This window comes from Anolis sagrei, chromosome X (assembly GCF_037176765.1).
Source record: "Anolis sagrei isolate rAnoSag1 chromosome X, rAnoSag1.mat, whole genome shotgun sequence".
NCBI classification, from domain to species: domain Eukaryota; kingdom Metazoa; phylum Chordata; class Lepidosauria; order Squamata; family Dactyloidae; genus Anolis; species Anolis sagrei.
In genome coordinates this window covers 30052375-30075363 of record NC_090034.1, presented here as the reverse complement: position 1 = coordinate 30075363, position 22989 = coordinate 30052375, and the positions used below count along the sequence as shown (strand labels likewise).

The following is a 22989-nucleotide window of genomic DNA, read 5'->3' as shown; positions in this document are numbered from 1 at the left end:
CGCCCAGGTTCTGCTCCCATTTCATTAACCTGCCTGACATGATTTATGCAAGGCCAGGATTAATTCCCCCAAATGGCCACCTTGGGAAGTAGGTTGGGGGACACACGGCTGTGCTGAACAGATAAATGGAGGGGGCTGTGAGAGGTCAGCTGGTGGCACCGTGCTTCATGTAGTCGGCAGAGGTGACCTCTTGCTCTGCAGCAGCGCATGTGGGCCTCGCTTGGCTGGGTTGGCTTGACAGGCCCACTTCCCGGGACAGGCCGGCACAGATGGAGGTGGGAGAGGCAGGAAGAAAAAATGAGCCCAAGAAAAAAAGGGCAAGGTGCCACAACCAGTATAGCCCATTACCCTATTTGTTGGGCGATACTGGGAGCTGTAGTCCACAAAGCAACTCCTTGCCATCTTTTGCCTTGGCAAGCTGTTGACATCAATTCATTGAAAATATAAGCTTCATTAATGCTGTAATCTTGTGGATACTTAATTGTGAATAAGACCCACTTAATCTAAGTGAGACTAATTTCAGAGTAAACCACATGCATAAGACTGGTCTGTAAGTATCCAATGGACTTAAATCATTAGCTTGAATCCAGTCATTCCTTTCTAATACAATTTCCGTTCATCCTTCTTCAGAATCTGCAATTACAGAAAAAGCATCTCTATCAACGCATTGGGGCTGAATACAACTTTCTGTTAAACATTCAATTCATTTGGATTTCACAACTTTGTGTGCCATTAGCTACAGGTCTCATTTGTAAAAGTCATTTTTTTTTTTTTACAAAATGCATAAGGTTGTGGGTGAACTACAACTCACATTATGCCAGGTTAACCCCTGAATCTCCATCAGAGGCTAAAGTTTGTCATGTTGGGCAAATTTGCTCTCTAGATGCATCATTGGTGGGGTCCATGTGGTCTCTGGCTGCAGGATGAACTACAGCTCCCACCATGGTGGGTCAGTCCCCTCAAACCCCTCCGATAGATTCAGTTGGTCATAGAGTGTTTAGCGTGCCAAATTTGGTCCAGGTCCATCATTGGTGGGGTTCAAAGTTTCTCTGGTTGTAAGTGAACTACAACTCCCAAAAATTGAGGTCAATCACTCCCATACCCCACCAGTATTCAAATTTGGGCATGCATGCTAAATTTGGTCCAGATCCATCAGTGCTTAGGTTCACAGTGCTCTCTGGATGTGGGTGAACTGCAACTCCCCCAAATCTTCGGGAATTCCCCAAGAAGCCCTCCAGTATTTTTTGTTGGACATGGGGGTTCTGTGTGCCAAATATGGTTGAGATCCATTGCAGTCAGAACTACATCTTCCATCATACTGAGTCAATCCCCTAGTCCTCTCCACTCTGTTTGCTGTGCACCACAGAAAGGGTTATGGGAGAGGCAGTGGGTAGGATCATGAAAATTCCACATCAATGGAGAGAGTCAGAAACACTGAGATGCCTGTGGTGGACGAAACACATACAATCTAGGATGATATTGTCACCGTATGAAAGCCTTCACTTGGGTGGTGGGCAGTATGCGCTTGCTATAACCTGCAATGTCATTGGAGGAAGGGCCATTGTTGGCTCCTCATGGGTGGGGATCATAGCTGTTTGTGGAAGTGGGAGCTTGTCTATGAAAATGGCCACCCCAGCCACACACGCATACATATTTTCACTTTTGTTATGGATATAGATCTAGATAATTGTTGCAAGTTTCACACCAATACCTCTCACAATGAAGGAAAAAGGAGACTGAAGTTTCCCCACTGGGACAATTACGGAACGAAAAGTAACAATAAAAGTACTTAACTCATTATAGTTATGATACGAACCCTGTCCAATTTCAGAAACACTTTAGAAATTATTTTTCCCCACCCCCTAATTTTGTAATGAGTATTGGAATCTTTTTTTCCATTGATCACACAGGCATTGTGTTCACTAATTCTCGCATTTCCCCACATCCAAGCAACGCGACCTCCTTTCCAACATACCAACTTGGCTCTCGTGTCCCCGTTACTCAGCCTTCTCTTCTCCAGACTATACATCCCCAGCTCCCAGCTCCATAGGAATTCATGCATTCCAGTCTTTTGGCCATTTGGGCCACCCTTCTCTGGGCACCTTCCTGCCGGTCCTGCTCCTTCTTGAAGCAATAGTGAACTATTTTATTTATTTATTTATTTACAGTATTTATACCCTGTCCTTCTCACCCCAAAGGGGACTCAGAGAGGTTTACAGAACACACATACGGCAAAAATTCAATGCCAGTTATACAATTAACAAGGGCAGACAACACAAACAGAGGTAAAGGCAGTTTTTCCCATCTTGTTCCAGCATCTTGGAGGCTGTGCTTGACTCCGGTCACATGGGGTGCTGTTGCTCCATCTTCCATGCCAAGGAGCTTTCCTCCAGTCAATGTCCTTAAGGGTGCCTTTATTACCTCTCTGCTAAAAGCGGTACCTATTTTATCTATTCGCAATTCTGCTTTCGACCTGCTAGGTGGACAGGTGAGCTGGGACTAACGGCAGGTGCTCACCCCGACTCAGGCTCAAACTACCTACTTTTTCATTGGCGTTTTAACATTCTGTGCTAAGCCCGGCCCCTATCTCCAGAAGACATGCAACTTGAAGCTGACATCTCACACATTACAAATCTGCACTGAAATCATAAGTCACAAATGTGCAACCAAGCTCTTTGTGTGTCTAAGGCCGCTGTTTCTGCAAAGCCACCGCCCGTCCCTCACTTCTTGTTATGGATGTCCCTCCTCTCAGGGCAAAAGAAGAAGCTAATATCATATTTACTTGAATGTAAGGCACATCTTTTTTGGCCGTTGCAAGAATTCTTCCCCTTTGCATATTTGCATATTTCACAAGAAAGAATTCTATGACAGAATTTAACGTAGCCATGATGACACACCAGATTTAAAATTAGAGAAGTAATATGCAGCAGGGCAAAAACCAAAGCAGGAGTAGAAACTTAGGTCCTATGAAGGGTTAAACTTACCACAGCTCTGTTACTCTGTACTCACGTCTCCTTCTCCCCAATGGAAATAAACTCTTTATAGATGAGATGGCATGCTTGGCACCTTCCCCCACAATTTTAGTTTGCCTCTTAGGATAGGGACAGACATTTGTGCCTGGCAGGCATTGTCCTCATGCACATCTTGACATGTTTCAAGCAAAATGAAAAGCAAAAAGTTCAGTAGGAATTGAGTTCCCCTGCAGTTGGAGATATGGGCATGGCTTCTGCTTGCACCCAGCTGGGAAGGGGCTCAAAAGGGTTGGAAATCCATTTTTTGGTCATGAGCACCTCAAAATGGAGGTACGCATTACAATCAGTGGTGCATTAGACTCGAGTAAATTCAGTAGTTGATTGCCCTCTTTCTGTCATGTTTGTCGATTTACCACTTCATCCCATTCTTTAAATACTACTGAGCTACCAACTTAAGAAATGGTAACCTAGTGTTCATCACATGACATAGGCTTCAAGTGTAGGGTAGAGATCTTTTGGCATTTTAAAAGGGTTACAATAATAATAATAATAATAACAACAACAACAACAACAACAATAATATTTTATTTGTTACACTCCGTGTCTCCCCGGGAGAACTCAGGGTGGTTATCTTTTCAAACACTTTCTAAGCTGGCCAGCAAGTGACTTTTTTGTAAATTATCCAGATAGACATGGGCAAAATGGTCAATTCTGACATGTGATGGTATTTGTTAATCTCAACTTTATGACATTGATAACCCAGGAACAAAAACCATAGTCCGGGAGAGGAGGTGTTTATTTTCACAAAGAAAAGGGGGGCAGGACAGCGGGTGAGAACAACTCTCTGCAATGGGATGGCAAATCAATTGAGGACTCCTGAATAAAATGGGTAATATGCTAGTGTGTGACGGAGATTGGAAAATCAGCCATTTGATTTCAAACCGGAGTATGCCTGAGCTGTATGGTAAACCTACTCTTCCAAACGCTTGACATGTTCAGTGGGATGAAGTCTCTAAAATAATGCCACCCTCTCTTTTTTTATATACAAACAGAGCCACTTGCCCACTGGTCTCTCTGAGAGAGAGCATTGGCATACATCAGGGAAACCCTAACCTTGGCCAGCACAGAGCAGGACGGGTGTCTTCCTGAATGACACTTTCTTTTCCTTAGCTGCAGCTCGGCAGAGAGAATGGCCTTCTCCACGAAACAATCTGTTCTTCCGGCGCAAGGCAGACCTGCTCTTGATCTTGTGCACGTCACATTAACAGGATTCAGGGAGCATACCTTTGAGCATTTCATGATCTATGGTGTACGGTTAGAAAGGGAGCAAACAAAGGTGGCCAAAGTAGGAGTGAGGGGACTCCCCCATCCACCTGCTGTTGAGAAACAGATGAGTTTCAAAGTCGCCTTCGGGCTGATATGGGCGGGATAGAAATAGCGTAAATAAATAAATAAAGGAAAAAGACGACCAGCACATAAATATCCAGAGAGATAATGGAACTCGTACAACCACCCGCCGTCCCCAACAAGCTTATTCCTTAATGCAGGTGGATCAAGCAAGGTATTATGGGTATGTGTGAACTCCCAGGGGAAAGGTTGCACATCATAGTAGGCTTGTGCATTTCAGGAGAATCGCTATCTGTTTCTGCTTGTCGAAAACCGGAAGACCCCGTTTCCTTTTTGGGGTGCCTCCCGAAAACAGGCATGCTCCTGAATGGGTGTTTTTTTTCTCCAGACGAAAAAATGGATATTTTGACCCATTAGCCACAATGGGAGAGGGGGTCCCAGGCTCCCCTTCCCCTCAATTTTAGGAATAGAGGGATGAAAATCACCACACTTGGAGGGCACATCTATCCCTGTTAGCTCACCAAGTTTTATAATGTTTGGGTCAGCCCCTAATTTTGGGGAATTTTTTTTTCATTCAAGAAACAAAATCTCCTTAAGTACATTCCCTATCTCACACTGGCCCCGCCCTCTAACTTCTCCAGAAGCAGCAGCAGAGAGGGCAGAGAGGGCAGGCACTATTCCTTCCTGCCAAATGTCAAAGATGCACCAAACCACACAGCCCAGTGCCCCACTATTTCACTTTCTTCTTCACTAATTAAAAAACAACAGCAAGCCAATCAACTTCTTCCAAAGTTTTTGTAACAGCAGCAAGCAAGCATTGTCCCCTTATTTTAGAAGTGCTGATCCACTGGGGGGGGGGGGGGGGGCTTTCCAAAATGTATTGTGGAAAATGAAGCCATGATTTTATTTATTTTTTTTTGGGGGGGGGGACATGTTTTCAAGTTCAGAGCAGGTCATCATTAGCCTCACTGATTCAGAAAGGTGTGGCAGCGATGGCAGCCCCTAAAAAGGACCATAGAGGGGCTCAGGGACAAGGGGAGAGGGATGACTTCAGGTCAGGGGCGAGGTGGTTGGCTGGCCACCCCACAATGAGCCAACCAGTCCCCCAAAGAAGGAAAGGGTTAGGGGGCGGGAAGGAGGAGACCCCCAGGACAGCCGGGGGTCAGAGGTAAAGTGGTTGACTGACCATCCCACCCTTTAAGTCTAGCAGCTGGCCAAATAAGGGAAAAGGAGCTGGTGGCCTTTGACAGCTGAGTGAGGATGGTATGTCTTCCTTTTAAGAAGCCAAAATGCTTGCCAAGGTAGCGTGAACCTAACCTATTATACTATTATTTCTTTCATGTTGTGCGGGTTTTCGTACCAGGAGGGCCCTTCCCATTACATGCTCTCAAGGGTACCGAATGAAAACAGATCCATGCACAAGTCTACATCATAGCCCCGTTGCAAAGAGAAATAAATGATCCCATCTATAGGGGAGCCCAATGTCAGCATTGGAAAGGGAGAACAAACTCCATGAGCTCTCTCTCAAATGAACTGCTTGTGAAATCGGATCGACAGAATGCCTTGGCCCATTTTATATAGAAAAGGTTTATCCATGGACCATGGAATCTCCTGCCCAAAAAAAGACAACAAAAAGAGCAAGAAATTGGCTTGACAGGCTATATGAAAGGATGAGTCGCCGGAGTGTGATTTCTGGTGCAGAACTGCATGAGCATTCAGACACATGGGCACATCTTTGGGTCGATTTGCTAGATAAGTCAAAAGTAAAAATGGCCAATAAAATATATATGTTAGGAAACCTGGGGCTGGTTGTGTCCTGTCTGTCTGTCCATGTGGAATAAAGTCAGCTCAAACAATTGGCTTAGAAACTTAAAAACAGGAGCTTTCATAGAATCATAGAATTATAGAGTCGGAAGGGACCCCCAGGCCATCTAGTCCCACCCGTTTGCCAGACAGGAAGACACAATCAAAGCCCTCCTGACAGGTGGCCATTTTGCCTCTGCTTAAAACCCCCCAGAGAAGGAGGCTCCACCAGACTCCAAGGCAGATTCATTCTTAGAAGTTAAGTTCCTAGGCCTCATGGGTTGTCAGGTGCACTTGAAAACAATTAGGGAATTATTTGCATGTGTCCCAGAGCTCAGGATAAAATGGTTTCCTTTTCCGTCATGGAGGAGGGTTTGGTGAAGCTCCGACGGGGGATCATGGAGTGAACCGTGTCCTCGCTCAGTGCACTGGCCAGCCGGGACAGGACAGTCATCTTGAATTTTTGGAAATCTTGGCCCAAAAAGACATACAGGACTGGGTTCATGCAACTATTGGAGGCCGCAACAGCCGTGACGATGGGGAGCCCAAACTTGAGGACAGACTCTGGGATGGAGTGGTGCTGGGTTTCCAGGAGTTGGAGCACATGGTAAGGGCACCAGCACAGGAAGAAGGTCAGGATGATGGCAATGATGATCTTCATGGGCTTCTTGGACTTGGCCAGGCGGTTCCGTTTCAGCCGGACAATGATGACAACGTAACACACGGTGATGACGCTCAGCGGCAGGACGAAGCCCACCACGAAGCGGGTGAGGGTGACCGCCATGTGGACCTGATCGCCCAGGGGACGGTCCAATGGGGACGATGACATAGAGAAGTTGTTGAAGCAAATGAGGTGGTCACGCACAAGGCCGGTGTCACGGAAAACCAGGGATGGGGAGCTCATCACAAAGCCAAGGGCCCAAACGGCGAGGCAGGCCAACCAGGCACTCTTGGTGTTGCGGTGGTTTTGGGACCAGACGGGGCAGACCACCAAGATGTAGCGGTCTAAGCTGATGATGGTCAGCAAGAAGACGCTGGTGTACATGTTGAGGTTGAGGAGCAAGGAGTTGACCTTGCACATGCCTCGGCCAAAGAGCCAGTGGTAGCCCAGGGCAGTGTAGGCGATGTTCAAGGGCAGGAAGACATTGAAGAGGAAGTCGGCAGCGGCCAGGTTGAGGAACCAGATGATGCTGACTGACTTCTTCATCTCGAAGATGATCATGGTGATGACCAAGCCATTGCCCACTAAGCCCAGGAGGCAGGTTACACTGTAGATGATGACGGCGAGGAACTGAACGAGCTGCACTGTGGGGGTGGGGTTTGCCTGAAAGGTTTCTTCGGTGGTGAAATTGCTGTCATAGTAGTCAGAGTAATCCACTGAATAATCCTCAGTGGACCCCATGACCTGTTGGTCAATAAAAATAAAAATAAAAAATTAATGCCAAGTAATTGATAGCACACAAAGATCAGAAATTTCTGGTGTCTTGTAGTAGAAGATTATCACACAACACTGTTAAAACTATCACACTTTGAATCCTATGATCATCTCCTGTGGAATTCTAGCGTTTGTAGTTTAAGTGAGGACCAGGACCTCTCTGGATGAGACTCCCCTAAACTACAGATCCCAGGATTCCACCAGAGGCCATGCTTTCATGGTGGGGATTGCTGCTGGTTCCATTTTGGTGAGGTTATAATTCTGGAATACCTTGAGTTTCTCCTCCACTTTCTATAAAATGTCTGGACTCCTTGTCAGTTTAGGATGAACTTAGTTCTTCATGAGCTACTTTCGTGCATTCCTCCGCCACCTGGAAGAAAAGAAAGTCAGACATTAGGCATGCAATGGATTGACATTGTGAAGCTGAAGTGGCAACTCTAGGGCTCTATAAGCACAAAGTGATTGATCAATGCATTGGCTGAGCCTTCTTAGTGGTGGCCCCTTGGCTATGGAACTCTCTCCCTAGTGACATCAAACTGGCCCCCTCCCTCCTGGTCTTCAGGAAAAAGTTAAAGACCTAGCTCTGAACGCAAGCATTCAGGGAGTAGTGTAGTATGGAATCCAACTGGAATTGTAGCAGCTTGAAGAATTACTACAGGATTCGGCGCAATATATTTCTTAATCTGTTTTATTGTAATTATATTTTAACTGTTTTAAATTTATATAGAATCACAGAATCAAAGAGTTGGAAGAGACCTCATGGGCCATCCAGTCCAACCCCCTGCCAAGAAGCAGGAATATTGCATTCAAAGCACCCCTGACAGATGGCCATCCAGCCTCTGTTTAAAAGCTTCCAAAGAAGGAGCCTCCACCACACTCCGGGGCAGAGAGTTCCACTGCTGAACGGCTCTCACAGTCAGGAAGTTCTTCCTCATGTTCAGATGGAATCTCCTCTCTTGTAGTTTGAAGCCATTATTTCGCGTCCTAGTCTCCAGGGAAGCAGAAAACAAGCTTGCTCCCTCCTCCCTGTGGCTTCCTCTCACATATTTATACATGGCTATCATATCTCCTCTCAACCTTCTCTTCTTCAGGCTAAATATGCCCAGCTCCTTAAGCCACTCCTCATAGAGCTTGTTCTCCAGACCCTTGATCATTTTTGTCGCCCTCCTCTGGACACATTCCAGCTTGTCAATATCTCTCTTGAATTGTGGTGCCCAGAATTGGACACAATATTCCAGGTGTGGTCTAACCAAAGCAGAATAGAGGGGTAGCATAACTTCCCTAGATCTAGACACAATGCTCCTATTGATGCAGGCCAAAATCCCATTGGCTTTTTTTGCCGCCACATCACATTGTTGGCTCATGTTTAACTTGTTGTCCACGAGGACTCCAAGATCTTTTTCACACGTACTGCTCTCGAGCGAGGCGACCCCCATTTTGTATCTTTGCATTTTGTTTTTCCTGCCAAAGTGGAGTATCTTGCATTTGTCACTGTTGAACTTCATTTTGTTAGTTTTGGCCCATCTCTCTAATCTGTCAAGATCGTTTTGAATCCTGCTCCTGTCCTCTGGAGTATTGGCTATCCCTCCCAATTTGGTGTCGTCTGCAAACTTGATGATCCTGCCTTCTAACCCTTCATCTAAGTCCTTAATAAAGATGTTGAACAGGACCGGGTCCAGGACAAAACCCTGCGGCACTCTGCTCGTCACTTCTTTCCAGGATGAAGAGGAAGCATTAGTGAGCACCCTCTGGGTTCGTCCATTTAACCAATTACTGATCCACCTCACCGTAGTTTTGCCTCGCCCACATTGGACTAGTGTTATATTTATTATTGTTTGTGTGATGTGGCATGGTCTGTAAGCCGATCTGAGTCCCCCTTGGGGTGAGAAGGGTGGGGTATAAATATAGTAAATAAATAACTAAATAAATAAGTTCCTGATTGAAGAACACACTCACCAGATGAAGACAGTCACAGAGGTTTATTAGCAACCCAGTCAGAAGTATAACTGATGCCCAAAATGTACAAGCATACGAGGGATGTTCATTAAAGATTTCCCCTGACCCACTTCCTGTGGACTGAGAGTAATGAAATTCGGCACATTTATGAGTCCTTCTTTCCATTGGTGCCACCTAGGGACACACACTTCTCCCATCTTTTTAAGCAACTGTAAACACTTCACTTGTAGAAGTCGACAGGTTGCTCCAAAAGCCACATTGTGATTTTGGAAATCAGAGTCTTGTCATCTGAAAAATGCTTTCCCTTCAAAAATACCTTCATTGCTGGAAAAAGGTGGAAGTCCAATGGTGCGAGGTCAGGTGAGTAAGGGGGATGTGGTAGAATTTCAAAGCCACAGGAGCATGCTTCCATTTGGGCAACAGATGAGTTGTGAACTGGTGCATTGTCTTGCAGAAGGCAGACACCTTTGGTAAGCATGCCACATCTCTTGGCTTTGATGGCCTCCCACAATTTCCACAGCAGTGAAGCCTAGTATGCCCCAGTGATCATGGTCCCCTTTGCTAGGAAATTCATCACTACTACTTCGTGTTGGTCCCAAAATACTGTGAGCATGACCTTGCCTGCCAAGAGTTGGGCACGTTCCTTCTTTGGAGGTGGTGAGTCAGGATGCTTCAATTGCATTGACTGGACTTTAGTCTCAGGATCATAGTGATGGACCCAGCTTTCATCCTGTGTGATCAGTCTGTTGAAAAAGTCCTCCTGGTTTCCATGGCACATCATTGTCGATAGAGCCTGAGAGCATTCAACTCATTCCTGCTTCTGGAAAGGTGTGAGCACCCGGGGGACCCAGCGAGCGGATACCTTATGCATGTGAAGATGGTCTTGGGTGATTTTTTCCACGGACCCCACACTAATCTTGTCATTTTGGGCTAGGGGACGAATGGTTATGTGGCAATTTTTCAAAATGGCAACCTCCACTTGCTGGATGGTGTGTTCATCAATAGCAGAGTGGAGTCGCCCTGGAATTGGATCTGTTTCCACCCAAGTCCGACCACATTTGAATTGATGATGCCAGTTCTTGATTACATCATATGATGGGGAATCCTCACCAGAAACCTCTTTCATCTCATCAAACATCTCCTTTGGTGTGCATTCTTTCAAGTAAAGGAACTTGAGGACTGCTCTGTATTCCACTGGGTCCATTGTCAAACCTCACACCACTTCAGCACCTGTAAAATCAAGACCCTTCTCAGTTCTGAGTTGTAAATTGGCCTGTAACCTATAGAGACTTATATCATTTCACATGTGCAGTTTCAGCATCCTATGATAAATAGGTCAGGCGAAATCTTTAATGAACATCCCTCGTATATGAAATACAGAAACATGAGGTTTTATACAGTGGACAGCTATTCAAAACTTCCCACTCCACCTACTCCCTTTCCTGACTGGCCCATAGAGAGACCGGGCTCCACCTTCTGTTGTGGTTTCATTAGTCACGTGGCTAATAATTTGAGAAGGATGCCTGGAAGGGAATGGGACAAGGCCTGTGGCCATGGCAGGTCTTTCCCCATTCCCCAAGGGACATCTCTCAACATGGTTTTGCAAAGAAGCTTTTGGATGGAATGGATCAAGGCATACCCCTCTGCAACAGCTCAGCTCATGCACCAGATGAGGGTCTGCATCTGACTGGTCATCTGTCGGGAGTGCTTGATTGTATTTTCCTGCAATGATAGTGGGTTAGACTGGATAGCCTCTAGGGGTCTCTTCCAATTCTAGAATGCTGTGATTTGATGACAGTCCCAACAACAGTGGAGCCCATAAGCATCTGGCCCCCTTCTGTCCCTAAATTTCAAGCATTGTAGAGAATGAGACACAAGTCGACATTCCCAGTTAGGACTGCTATAGCTTCTCTCTTTTTTTCTTGGGAAAACAAATGTATTTCTAAAGGCTTGATGAAAGTTTTGAATTTCTACAATCCTAGAGATTGTAGTAATTCAAAATGGGACTTGCCTAGAGATTTACAGCAAGAAATTTGACCAGAATTTTTGAGTTTGTCAATGCTGGAGGTCAGACTAGATGGTCCTTGGGGTACCCAATGCTATTGGTATGAACCCTCGTTTCAGGTTTCATGGGCAAAATCCACCCAGGGGGACTTTATCTTGGAATCAGGTCAAGCAAAGTCTGGAAATGGCAAACAAATAGGGAAGGAACATCTGAACCACTTCAAGAACCTCTCCTGGGCTTTCTTCCCACTCATCTGCCTTTGTATTTGGACCCAAGTGCCTCTCTGGCCGTGACATCACCCTGCGCATGAATGGGCCTTTATGCAAGAGAAAGGCGAAACCAGGCACCTCTTGTTATTTATCCTGGCCTTTGCCAGCCAGTGACTGAGCATGGAAAGTCACAGACCAGCTGGGTTTTTGAAGCCCACAGAAAGCATTCAGAAAGGGGCTCCACAAACCACCCGGTGTTTGGACTGTGAGTTTGTGGTACCCAGAGCTTGGACAGCCATCTCTCTGAAGGGCTTCTGTGGTGGAAAAGTACCCTGAACTGCCTCCAAGGAGAGCCAGGAGGAAGGACAAGGAGGGGAAACCGCTCCCAAGCAACAAACAGCTGGAAGGGGGGGGGGCTTCACAGCTGCTTTGGCCTCTCCGGGCTTCAGAGGAGAAACCCAACTCTCCCCCACTTCCGATGACCTCACTTGCTCTTTTCCCCTTGAAACCTTTGACAGAAAGAATTGGGAACATTTGTGACTCCAACCCTTCCTTCTCCTTGGCTGGAAGGGGCTTTGGAAGGAGGAGAGAGTCCGGAGACATCAGAAAGACTGTGAAGAGTGTAAGGTGGGCATTTGGGCAGGAAAAAAATGACATGCACACATTGAGGATGGAAAACACATGGCTTGCCAATACAATGGAAACTCAACTTAAGAGTGTCCCAACGTACAATCGTTTTGAGTGAAGAGCCGTCGCTCAGCCCTGGTTTCACTTTGACATGCAAAAAAGCATTTTGAGTTAGGAGTCCAGGGCTTTAGGGCTTAAGGAGCAGCCTCCAGGCCTCAGGCCTCCAGGCACCTGGACCTTGTGCTCTTGTCTGCTTTGGGAGATTGCCATCCGCTTTGTTCTTGTCCATTTTGAGGAACTTTGGGTTACTTGATTTTGTGTGGTTTTTATTTCTGGTCTGTTTGGCTTCATGAAGAGAAAGAGAGAGAGAGTAAAAGAGGGAGGGAGGCTGGAAGGAGTACAGGATGAAGAAAGAGATTCTGTGTCTTCGCTTTCTGCTTCCTTGCCACAAATTTGTGCTTCAACCATTTTAAAGTTGATCTTTCTTTCTTTTTACTTGTTCCATGTGAACGTGCATTTACACATTATTTGTTATTTATAAAATACATTTTCTTATTTCAAAGCATGTAACAAAAAGGGGGGTTGGAGGGGACCAGAACAGATTAATAGCATTTCAGTGGAAAAATTTTCTTTGAGATAAGAGAGATTTGAGTTAAGAGCTGGATCACAAAACAGCTTAAACTCTTAACTCAAGGTATCACTGTAGTATGTAAGAAAGGAATCTAGGGCTCTTAGTGGATCACAAGCTTACTCGTGTTCAGGAGTCAACAATGTGAGGCAGGAAGGCCGATGTGATCCCGGGTGGAAGGAGCTTGTTTTCTATAGCTGCAGGAATTTGGATACAGCCCAAGAGATTGAAATTGCAAGAAAAGAGATTCTGCTGAAACATTAAGAGCTGCAAGACCTGTTCAGCAGTGGTGGATGCTCCACCTTTGGAGGTTGTAAACAGAGGCTGGATGAACATTGTTCAAGAATGCTTTAGTTGTGATTTGCTGCCTGGCAGAAGGAGCTTAGACTAGATGGCCTTTGGGGTACCTTCCAGTTCTTTTTTTAAAAGAAAAAAAGGTTAACAATTATATAGACATTAGGGACGTGTGACACATTAATAAATGGTTCAAAACTCATTACAAAACTGGGGGTGCTGGCGCTTTGTTTCTAAAGTGTTTCTAAAATATACTTAGTGAAAATTTTGTAACAACAAGACTAATGAAATTTCATTACTATTTCGTTCCAGTAATTGCGCATATGCATAATTAAATTACTATAATTGGGGAAACTTCAGGGGGCCCTTTTTACCACATTTTTAAGGCTATTGGGGTGGAACTTGCTACAATGGTAGAACACATTGACCACTGTTAGCTCACCACATTTCAAAACGTTTCATTTATTCACTGATTTTTGGCAAATTTTCAAAGTTGTAGAGAGGGACAGACCTTTCTCCCCGCTATCCTGATTGGTGCTTTCTTATGCTGATGCAGTCTGGGAAATGTTGTTTAGGGCATGGAATTTTGAATCCTCTGGCATAGGTCTCCTCTCTTCCCAAAGTACATTTCCCAGAGTTCTGTGCTGCTCCCAAAATGCACTGCTCCCTGTTTTGCCTGCTACTAATGCCGAAATTGCATTAATTTCACAGAGGAATGACAATGCACTAAGGCAACCTTTGACTTTGCTTCCTTGCCTTGCATTGAATATGAAACTGACTTTGGAATCCTTCCAAGATTTACAAAACTAAAACAAAAAAGTATGGGGTCAGTTTCAATTCTAAAATATTTGGTTCAAATGCTTTGGATATGGCTTCAAACTTATAAAACTTCCAATTTTCTTCCTTTTTTTTTTTGCACAAGCCTAATAGACATATATGAAACATAAGTTCATAATTCTTATGGCTATACATTTTCCCCTCTTTTATCTTCATTCATCCCCATGCTCCCCTTCTCCAGCGCCATCTCTTCTTCTAAAATCCCAACATAAGTTCAGTTCTTCATGTGGAGGTAAATTCCCATCTTGTTTTCCAATGCTTTTTCTAAAAATCTTCTCCAAATACTTACAAAGTCATTTTTTTCCATAATCCCTTCTTTACTTTTAAGTTTGGTGTGAGTTTATCATTCAACACAATTCTCCAGACTTCTTTGTACCATTCATCAATTTGTATTATCATTTCACTTTCCAATTCTAGGATCCTCAAAGCAGTGTATTCCTACATGGCAAACATGGGGCTGAACTTGATGGCCCTTGGAGTCCCTTCCAACTCTGTGATTCTAAATTATTTGAAGAAGCCTTTTTTGGGCAAGGTTCTGGAGCGGGTGGTGGCCTCACAACTTCAGGGATGTCTGTATGAAACAGATTATCTAAATCCATTCCAGTCTGGTTCCAGGCCTGGCCATGGAACGGAGACAGTATCACCGTACACTTCACAAATCTGTCGATGAATTTCTGCAGCAGGCAGGTTCCTTGCTGACAAAAACCGTATCACTGAGCGAACCTCACATGCGGTAGGGTGAGTTGATAATCTTAAACATTTTAAAAGCACAGAACAGAACCGTACAGGTTAGCTACAGAGCGGAAACTGAGCACAGTTGTTCCCGAGGCATGCCGATATACGACGCACACGCTCGTTGCGGTATGCGTGCAAACTACTAGTGTCTACAACAAAACGGACCTTACTTAAAAAATACCCCTCGTATATTGAGCACGGTGATCAGATCATGATATGAATAAACATAACAGTTTAAATAATGTACCAGTAAGGCATTTTCGCAGACTACCATGAGTATTTGGGGGGGGGGGGCTGAAGCCCCCCAAGCCTCCCACCCCCCACCCCAGGCTACATGCCTGGGGGGAGTGTGTCCCTGTTGGTTCTCTTCAACCTCTCAGCAGTCTTCAATACCATTGACCATGATATCCTTCTGAGTCGCCTGGCTGGGATGGGACTAGGAGGTACTGTTCTACAGTGGCTCCAGTCCTTTCTAGAAGCACGGATCCAGATGATGGTGTCAGGGGATGCCTGCTTGACCTCACGACCATTGTCCCGAAGGGTCCTGCGGGGTTCAGTACTTTCCCCCATGTTGTTTAACATCTACATGAAGCTGCTGGGAGAGATCATCCGGACTTTGGGAGTTTGGTACTATCTGTATACAGATGACATCCAACTCTACTATTCATTTCCACCAAAAGCCAAGGAAGCAGCCCAGACCCTGAACTGGTGCCTGTCAGCTGTTGTAGACTGGATGAGGACAAACAAATTGAAATTGAATTCAGACAAGACAGAGGTCCTCCTGATCAGTCGTAAGGCAGATCCTGTACTGGATGGAAGGGGTCCCACTCCCCCTGAAGACACAGGTCTGCAGTATGGGGGTCCTCCTGAACTCATCACTAAGCTTGGAGGCCCAGATGTTGGCGGTGGCCAGTTGGCCTTCGCACAATTAAAACTTGTGCGCCAGCTGCGATCATACCTTGAAAAGCCAGACTTGGCCATGGTAATCCATGCCTTGGTTACATCCCATTTAGATTATTGCAATGGGCTCTACGTGGGGCTGCCTTTCAAGAGTGTCTGGAAACTTCAATTAGTTCAGAGATCTGCAGCCAGGTTATTGACAGGTGCTGGACCCAGGGAGTGTACCACTCCCCTGTTACAACACCGCCACCTGCACTGGCTGACAGTATGTTTCCCAGCCCGATTCAAGGTGCTGGTCTTTACCTCTAAAGTCCTAAATGGTTCAGGTCCTGCTTACCTGACTGCACCTCGTCACATCAACCTGAACATTAAGATTTTCTGGTGGGACCCTCCTTTCTTTTCCGCCACTTTTCGCAAATGTGCTTGATGGCAATGAGAGAGAGGGCCTTCTCAGTGGCGACTCCAACCCTTTAGAACTCCCTCCCCAAGGAGGTTAAAACAGCCCCCTCCGTGACAATTTTTTAAAAGACCTTCCTGTTTGCACAAGCTTTTAATGAAGAGACTTAGTTGGAATGACAGAAAGGTGAACTCTTAGTGAGTTGTGCTAAGTTTACCATCTGTCTTGTTGAGCTTCCCGCAATAATTGTATTCAATAAATGTTTTGAAATATGTTTATTTATTCCCTGTTGTAAATTTGGTTTTATAGGTTATTGTTTTACATATGGATGTTGACTTGTATTGTTTTCATAATGTTGTGAGCCACTTTGGGTCCTGTACAGGGAGAAAAGTGGGATACAAATAAAGTTTAATGATTATATTATTGTAAGCCTCCCAGTTTTCAAATGCCAACTTTTTTCACAAGTTGCCCCTTTTGTGTTCAAACTGCACTTGGAAAGGAAATAAATCTCCATCCATCCCAGGCTGGTTCAGAGACTCTAGGAACTGGAATCCCAAAACGGAAGATTTCCAAACTGAACAAGATGACTTACAAGACTCTGAATCGGACCGACTCCTCCTCTTTGGCTCAGTTCGGAAAACCAATGCACAGCTGGACTCTCTGAAATCCAAGCGTGAAATGGGGTGACTGGGCTTGTTCTCAGCCGTTGCCAAAAGCCCTGACAAAAACACACTCGTGGGAACCCATTTCAGCACCAACGATAAACAGATGTCGTTTTCATGTCACCAAGGCAAGAGAAAGCAAAGCTGGGAGCTTTCTCCTCAGCCCTGCCCTGGCGCCTTGGGCAAACGCTACTTTCACTTCCCCAGAGCAAAACCAATCGGTTTCTGGGGCTTCTCCTGTTTTGTGTGTCACTCTGGCTGCATCTACACCAGGGGTTCTCAAACTCAGGCCTGGGAACCATATCTGCCCCCTGAAGGTCATTTACACAACCCACCTCTACAATTTTGACTGTTGGTGTTGCCATTTGTGTCCTGCTGCTGCTGCTACCCTACTTATATTCCACTCTATCTCCCCAAGGGGACTACAACATACACAGATAGGCAAACATCCAATGCCTTTAATACAGTGGAATAACAATAACATACAAATACACAGAACAAAAGAAAAGGCTTCTTAACTTTCCTTTTCTTTCTCTATTTTTCTCCAAAACAAAGGGGATTATTTCCATCCCCTTCTTGCTCCCTCCAAAACGGAGGGAGGAAGGAGGGGAGAAAGAAAGAAAAAGGAAGAAAGAAATGGAGGTGGGAAAGAGAGAGAGAAGGAGAAAGGGGAGAAAGAAAGGGAAAGAGGAAACAGAGAGAAGCGGAAGAGAAGAAAGGGAGAAAGAAAAGTGGTAGGAAACAGAGAGGAATGGAGAAAAGGAAGAAAGGTAGGCTGGAAACATAGAGGGAAGGAATTTAGAAGGGGAAGGAAGGAAGGAAGGAAGGAAGGAAGGAAGGAAGGAAGGAAGGAAGGAAGGAAGGAAGGAAGGGAAAAAATGGGGAAAGAAAGGGAGGTAGGAAACAGAGAGGGAAGGAGAAAAGGAGAAAAGGAAGAAAGGGAGGTAAGAAACAGGGAAGGGAGAGAATAAAGGGAGAAAGAAAGGGAGGTTGGAAACAGAGAGGAAAGGATTAGTAAAGCGGTACAGAGTTGTTTGAACCTCAGGCTGTGGCTTTGAATCACTGGGTGACTTTAGCTAAGGCCCACTCTCTCAGTGGGCCTTAGCTGAAAGGCAAATCCCCTTTGAATAAATCTTGACAAGAAAAATAAATCTGTGAGAGGGTTGCCTTAGGGTTGCCCTGAGTCTGAAACAACTTGAAGGCACACAACAACAATAACAACCACCACCACCACCACCTTGGGGCTCCATTAAGCATACTGAGGGGCTCCACTACGGCCCCTTGAGTTTCTGCTATTATTATTATTATTATTAGAGCCCCCGGTGGCACAGTGGCTTAAACCACTGAGCTGCTGAACTTGCTGACCAAAAAGTCAGCGGTTTGAATCTGGGGAGCGGGGTGAGCTCTCGCTATTAGCCCCAGCTTCTGACAACCTAGCAGTTTGAAAACATGCAAATGTGAGTAGATCAATAGGTACCGCTCCTATTGGGAAGGTAACGGCACTCCATGCAGTCATGCCAGCCACATGACCTTGGCGACATCTACGGATAACACTGGCTTAGAAATTGAGATGTGCACCAGTCCCTAAAGTGGGACATGACTAGACTTAATGTCAGGGGAAAACCTTTACCTTACTATTATTATTATTATTATTATTATTATTATTATTATTATTAACACAACAAGATTAGTACATAACAAACAAAACCACTATGCTGGCTATTCTATTTGATTACATGTCAGACACTTCCTAAGTTTCTAGGTCTGTGTGATGTATCAGCGAATAATGCGTGCAGATCCGAGTAAGGTGGCCTTTTGCAGCTGACAGATGGTAATTTTGTCAGCGCCGATTGTGTTTAAGTGCAGGTCAGAGTCTTTAGGCACTGCACCCAGTGTGCCAATCACCACTGGGACCACCTTTACTGGCCTGTGCCATAGTCTGTGCAGTTTGATCTTTAAATCCTTGTATCGTATTAGCTTTTCCAGTTGTTTCTCTTCAATCCTGCTGTCTCTTGGGATTGCAACATCAACAATCCATACTTTGTTTTTTAACACGATCGTGAGGTCTGGAGTATTATGCTCCAAAACTCTGTCAGTCTGAATTCAGAAGTCCCAGGGTAGTTTGCTGTGTATGTTTTCTGTAACTTTTTCAGTCTTGTGATCCCACTAGTTCTTTGTCACAGGCAGATGTATTTGTGGCACAAATTATTATTATTATTATTATCATCATCATCATCATCATCATCATCATTGTCATCATCATCATCATTAAGGCTGGATGTACATCTGTTGGGACTGCTTGATTGTGCTTTTCCTGCATGGCAGAAAGTGGTTGGACTCGAAGGCCCTGGGGGCCTTCAACTGAAATACTGTCAAATTTATGTTGGTCAAAACCAGGCATCCTCAAACTGTGGCCCTCCAGCTGTTTGGGCCTTCAACTCCCTACAGGCTGACTAAGACTTCTGGGAGTTGGAGACCCAAACAGCTGGAGGGCCGCAGTTTGAGGATGCCTGATCAAAACATTTGCCCATGCCTGATATATATACAATACAATACAGTACAATACAATACAATACAATACAAAAACATTTCTTGGGACTCTACGAAAGTTTGAAAGTTTGCAAGCTGTTGAGATCAACCAACCTGGCTCTCGGAATCTCCGACTATGAGTTCTGTCTCAGCGAAGAAAAATTGGTTCAAGCATTCATCAGTTGTGCCTTAGAGCCTCTTGAGTACACAGCTACGGGTCTGAAAACATCAGCAGAAGGCGACCCACATAATCCAAGGCCGAGCAATGTTTGTGATTGTCTGTCAGGTCCAGAGAGGACAAAACCATCGATGCTCGAGTTTCCACGCGAGACTGGAGAGCATCCTACCGAAAGTGGCCTTTGCTTGACAGCGAGGGAAGTGGTTTTCAGATAGGAAACGATGGCGGCTTCCCCATTCTGGGTCTCAAGCAGGCTCCCGCCGACTCAGCACCCAGCATCGGCAAGAGAAGGGACTAGACTCAGCATCTTTTGGACCTCGTGGACAGCAATGAGGATGACCGAGAAAGCTCTGTGCCCAGGCTTCTGAAACGTTTTCAGCCATGGAGCCCTCTTTGAAGGAAAAGTTTCTTGGGGAGCACCAAGAAATATTTATATATTATATATTATATATTATATATAATGCATATGTCTCAAGGATTGACAAAACCTTGGACAATGGGCTGCATTGTGATTTAAAATTTGACAGATGGACCAGGCCAGAGGCAGAAGGATAGATAATGATTGTGTGAACTAATTGACAAAAAAAACATGAATAATAATAATAATAATAATAATACTTTATTTCTATCCTGCCCGGGACTCAGGACAGTTTATAACAAGTTGCAGCAAACATTCAATGTAATTGTTGTTGGAATGAGCCTCGACTAATATCAAAATTTATGCTTTTGGCCCCCAAACTCGCCCCTTAATGTATATAAAAAGTCAACTTATACACAAGTAGATATGATTCTCCTGACTCAGTGTGTTCTTCTTTGTAATGTTCAGCCAAGAAATTGGCAGCAATTCACAGGGGAGTCCTCCAGGAATAGCAACCGGCTGGCCACATCCCGGACGAGTCATGCCAAGCTAGGGCTTTGGTCTGCTGCAGATGCCAATGCGGTTTCCTGGGGCCACCATGCTTGCCGTGTCAAGCACTGCAGCTCTAACATCTTGATCCACATTGCCTTTCTTACTTCTTCATTCACGTCACAGCATTTGATGGGTTTGCAGAAAGCAAAACAGCGAGCACTACTGAATATGTACAATTGAAAATCTCAAAGAGCTCTTTCCAAAGCCATTCAAAACAATTGAACAAGCAAGTCTATAATCTATATCTATATCTCCCTCTCAATATCAGTGGTTCTTAACCTGTGACCCACAGACCACCAGTGGGCCATGAGGACAAAAATCTGGTCAGTGAGCCTCCTTCCTCTTTATTTATTTATTTATTTATTATTTTATTTGCTCTCCTTTCGCACCTCCTGCCACTCCTTCCCTGTTGTTGATCATGGCATATGTTCTGTATCAGAAACTAGAGCTGATGTAGTCTAGCCAACGCAATTTTCTGAATCAGCACCCCAAACCGAATCTAAAGTTGACCCAAAAACTGATTTGTAACCCTTTTGGTACTAATGTTGGAGAGTGGTCCCTGGTCAAGTAGTCCCTGGTTAAGTGGACCCCGGTCAAAAAGAGGTTGGGAACCACTGCTCTCTCCATATCTCTCTCTCTCTCTCTCTATGCATATAATAAAGTGAAAATCTGTATGTGTGTATGTGGTGGAAGTGCCCATTCACACAGACAGCCTCCTTCCTCCACAAACAGCTTCAACCCACAGCTGAAGAGCCACCCAAAGCACTCCCTCCAAGGGCATTGCATGTTATAGCGGGCGCCATCAACAGGTAGCCCAGCCCCTGCCAATGTTCTCCCCAAACACCATACTGCCCACCACCCAAGTGAAGACTTTCATTTGGAGATGATTTGATCCTAGATGTTCTGTTTTCCATCCAGAATGGACATCTCAGAGTTAGTTACTCTTTCCATTGATGTGGAATTTGCATGACCCCCACACACTGTCTTTCCCTTAACCCTTTACTACCCTTTCCTATGACACACAGCAAACAGGAATTGATCAACAACTGAACAAGAGGCTTGGGAAGAATTCACCATGATTTAGAGGAGTTGTTCACCTACATCCAGAGAGCACTGTGAACCCAACCAACAATGAATCTGCACCACACTTGCCACAGATGATGGGACTTGCAGTTCCTCCACTCATTTCCAGAGACCACTGAGACTCCCACGAATTAAGGGCCTGGACCAAACTTGGGACACAAAACCCCCATGACCAACAAACCATACTGGAAGTGTTTGTGGGGAGACTGACCCACCCGCATGGGAGTTGTAGTTCACTCTGCATCCAGAGCTCTCTGAACCCTGTCAATGACAGATTTGGACCAAACATGACACACAGAACTGTGGTGACCAACATAACATACTGGAAGAGTTTGTTGGGGGACTAACCCGCCCACGTGGGAGTTGTAGTTCACCCTACACCAAAACAGCATTCCAAAGACCCCAATGGCAGATCTGGAACAAATGGGGCACACAGAACCCTGATGGCCAACAGAACATACTGGAGGGGTTGGGAGTGGGGGGGAATGACCCATCCATGTGGGAATTGTAGTTCACCCTGCATCCTGCACACTCTGAAACCCATGAACGTCATCAATCATGGATCTTGACCAAACTTGGCACACAGATCCAACATGTGAATACAAGCGGAGTTTGGGAGTGATTGAATTTACCTGCATTCACCGACAATGGACCGGTACCAAACTTGGCACAGAGAAGTCCCATGACCAACCGAACATACTGCAAGAGTTTGTGGGAATGGATCTTGATATTGGGAGTGGTAGGTCACCCTTATCCAGAGAGCACTGAACCCAGCCAACAACGGATCTTGACCACACTTGGCACACAGACCCAAAATAGCGAAATGTGCATACAAGCGGGGTTTGGGGAGGATTGGGAATTCTAGGTTACGTAATGATGTAGATTACCCACATCATTACGTATTTTCTAATGGGAGCATTAATAAAAAACAAAATTAAAGACTGGCTTTTTTCCAATAAATAGTGTTACTAATTTCCCGAGTGATATTATATAAGACCCCAAAACAAACAATCCCTTTTTCAAATAACCCGGGTGTCGCCAGGTACCCAAGCTAGTATATAATAAATGTTTGTAAGTGGCAGCTTTCCAATTGGTTCCCACTTCCACAGGCTACTGCGACCCCCACAAATGATGTACCTGGACCAAACTTAGCACAGAGAACCCCCATGACCCACCTCACAGCCTGGTGAAGTTTGGGGGAGGACAGACCACGGATGATTTTATTTGTTTGTTTGTTTGTTTGTTTGTTTGCAACTCGAGGCGGTTTACAACCGGCAGCCAATGCCCCCAAACAACATAAATACAGTTAAAAACATTTTATATAGTATAAACCATATAAAAGCAATAAAACAATAAAACCATAAAACACTAGTCTTCAGCGTCTCATCACTAAAATCATTTTTCATGATGGGGATTTGCAGTACTTTCAATTGTGTTGGCTCCCACAGACCATTGTGACACCCACCAATGATGGATCAGGAC

General features: G+C 45.0%; 1 protein-coding gene across 2 annotated transcripts in view; it reads right to left on the bottom strand.

Moving 5' to 3' along the window:
* Positions 1 to 5814: 5814 nt before the first annotated feature.
* CMKLR1 (chemerin chemokine-like receptor 1) overlaps positions 5815 to 22989 on the bottom strand; it is a 21742-nt gene continuing 4567 nt past the window's right edge. Inside the window, exons 1-3 of one of the 2 annotated variants that reach the window (XM_060786100.2) lie at positions 19451 to 19693; positions 7828 to 7927; positions 5815 to 7527 (exon numbers count right to left, since the gene is read on the bottom strand). In XM_060786100.2, coding sequence (XP_060642083.2) covers positions 6457 to 7524 — 1068 coding nt within the window. In that variant the 5' untranslated portion in view covers positions 7525 to 7527; positions 7828 to 7927; positions 19451 to 19693 and the 3' untranslated portion in view covers positions 5815 to 6456. Of the gene's footprint in view, positions 7528 to 7827; positions 7928 to 19450; positions 19694 to 22989 lie in introns of those variants that run through there. The other variant, XM_067473074.1, reaches the window with a different exon arrangement.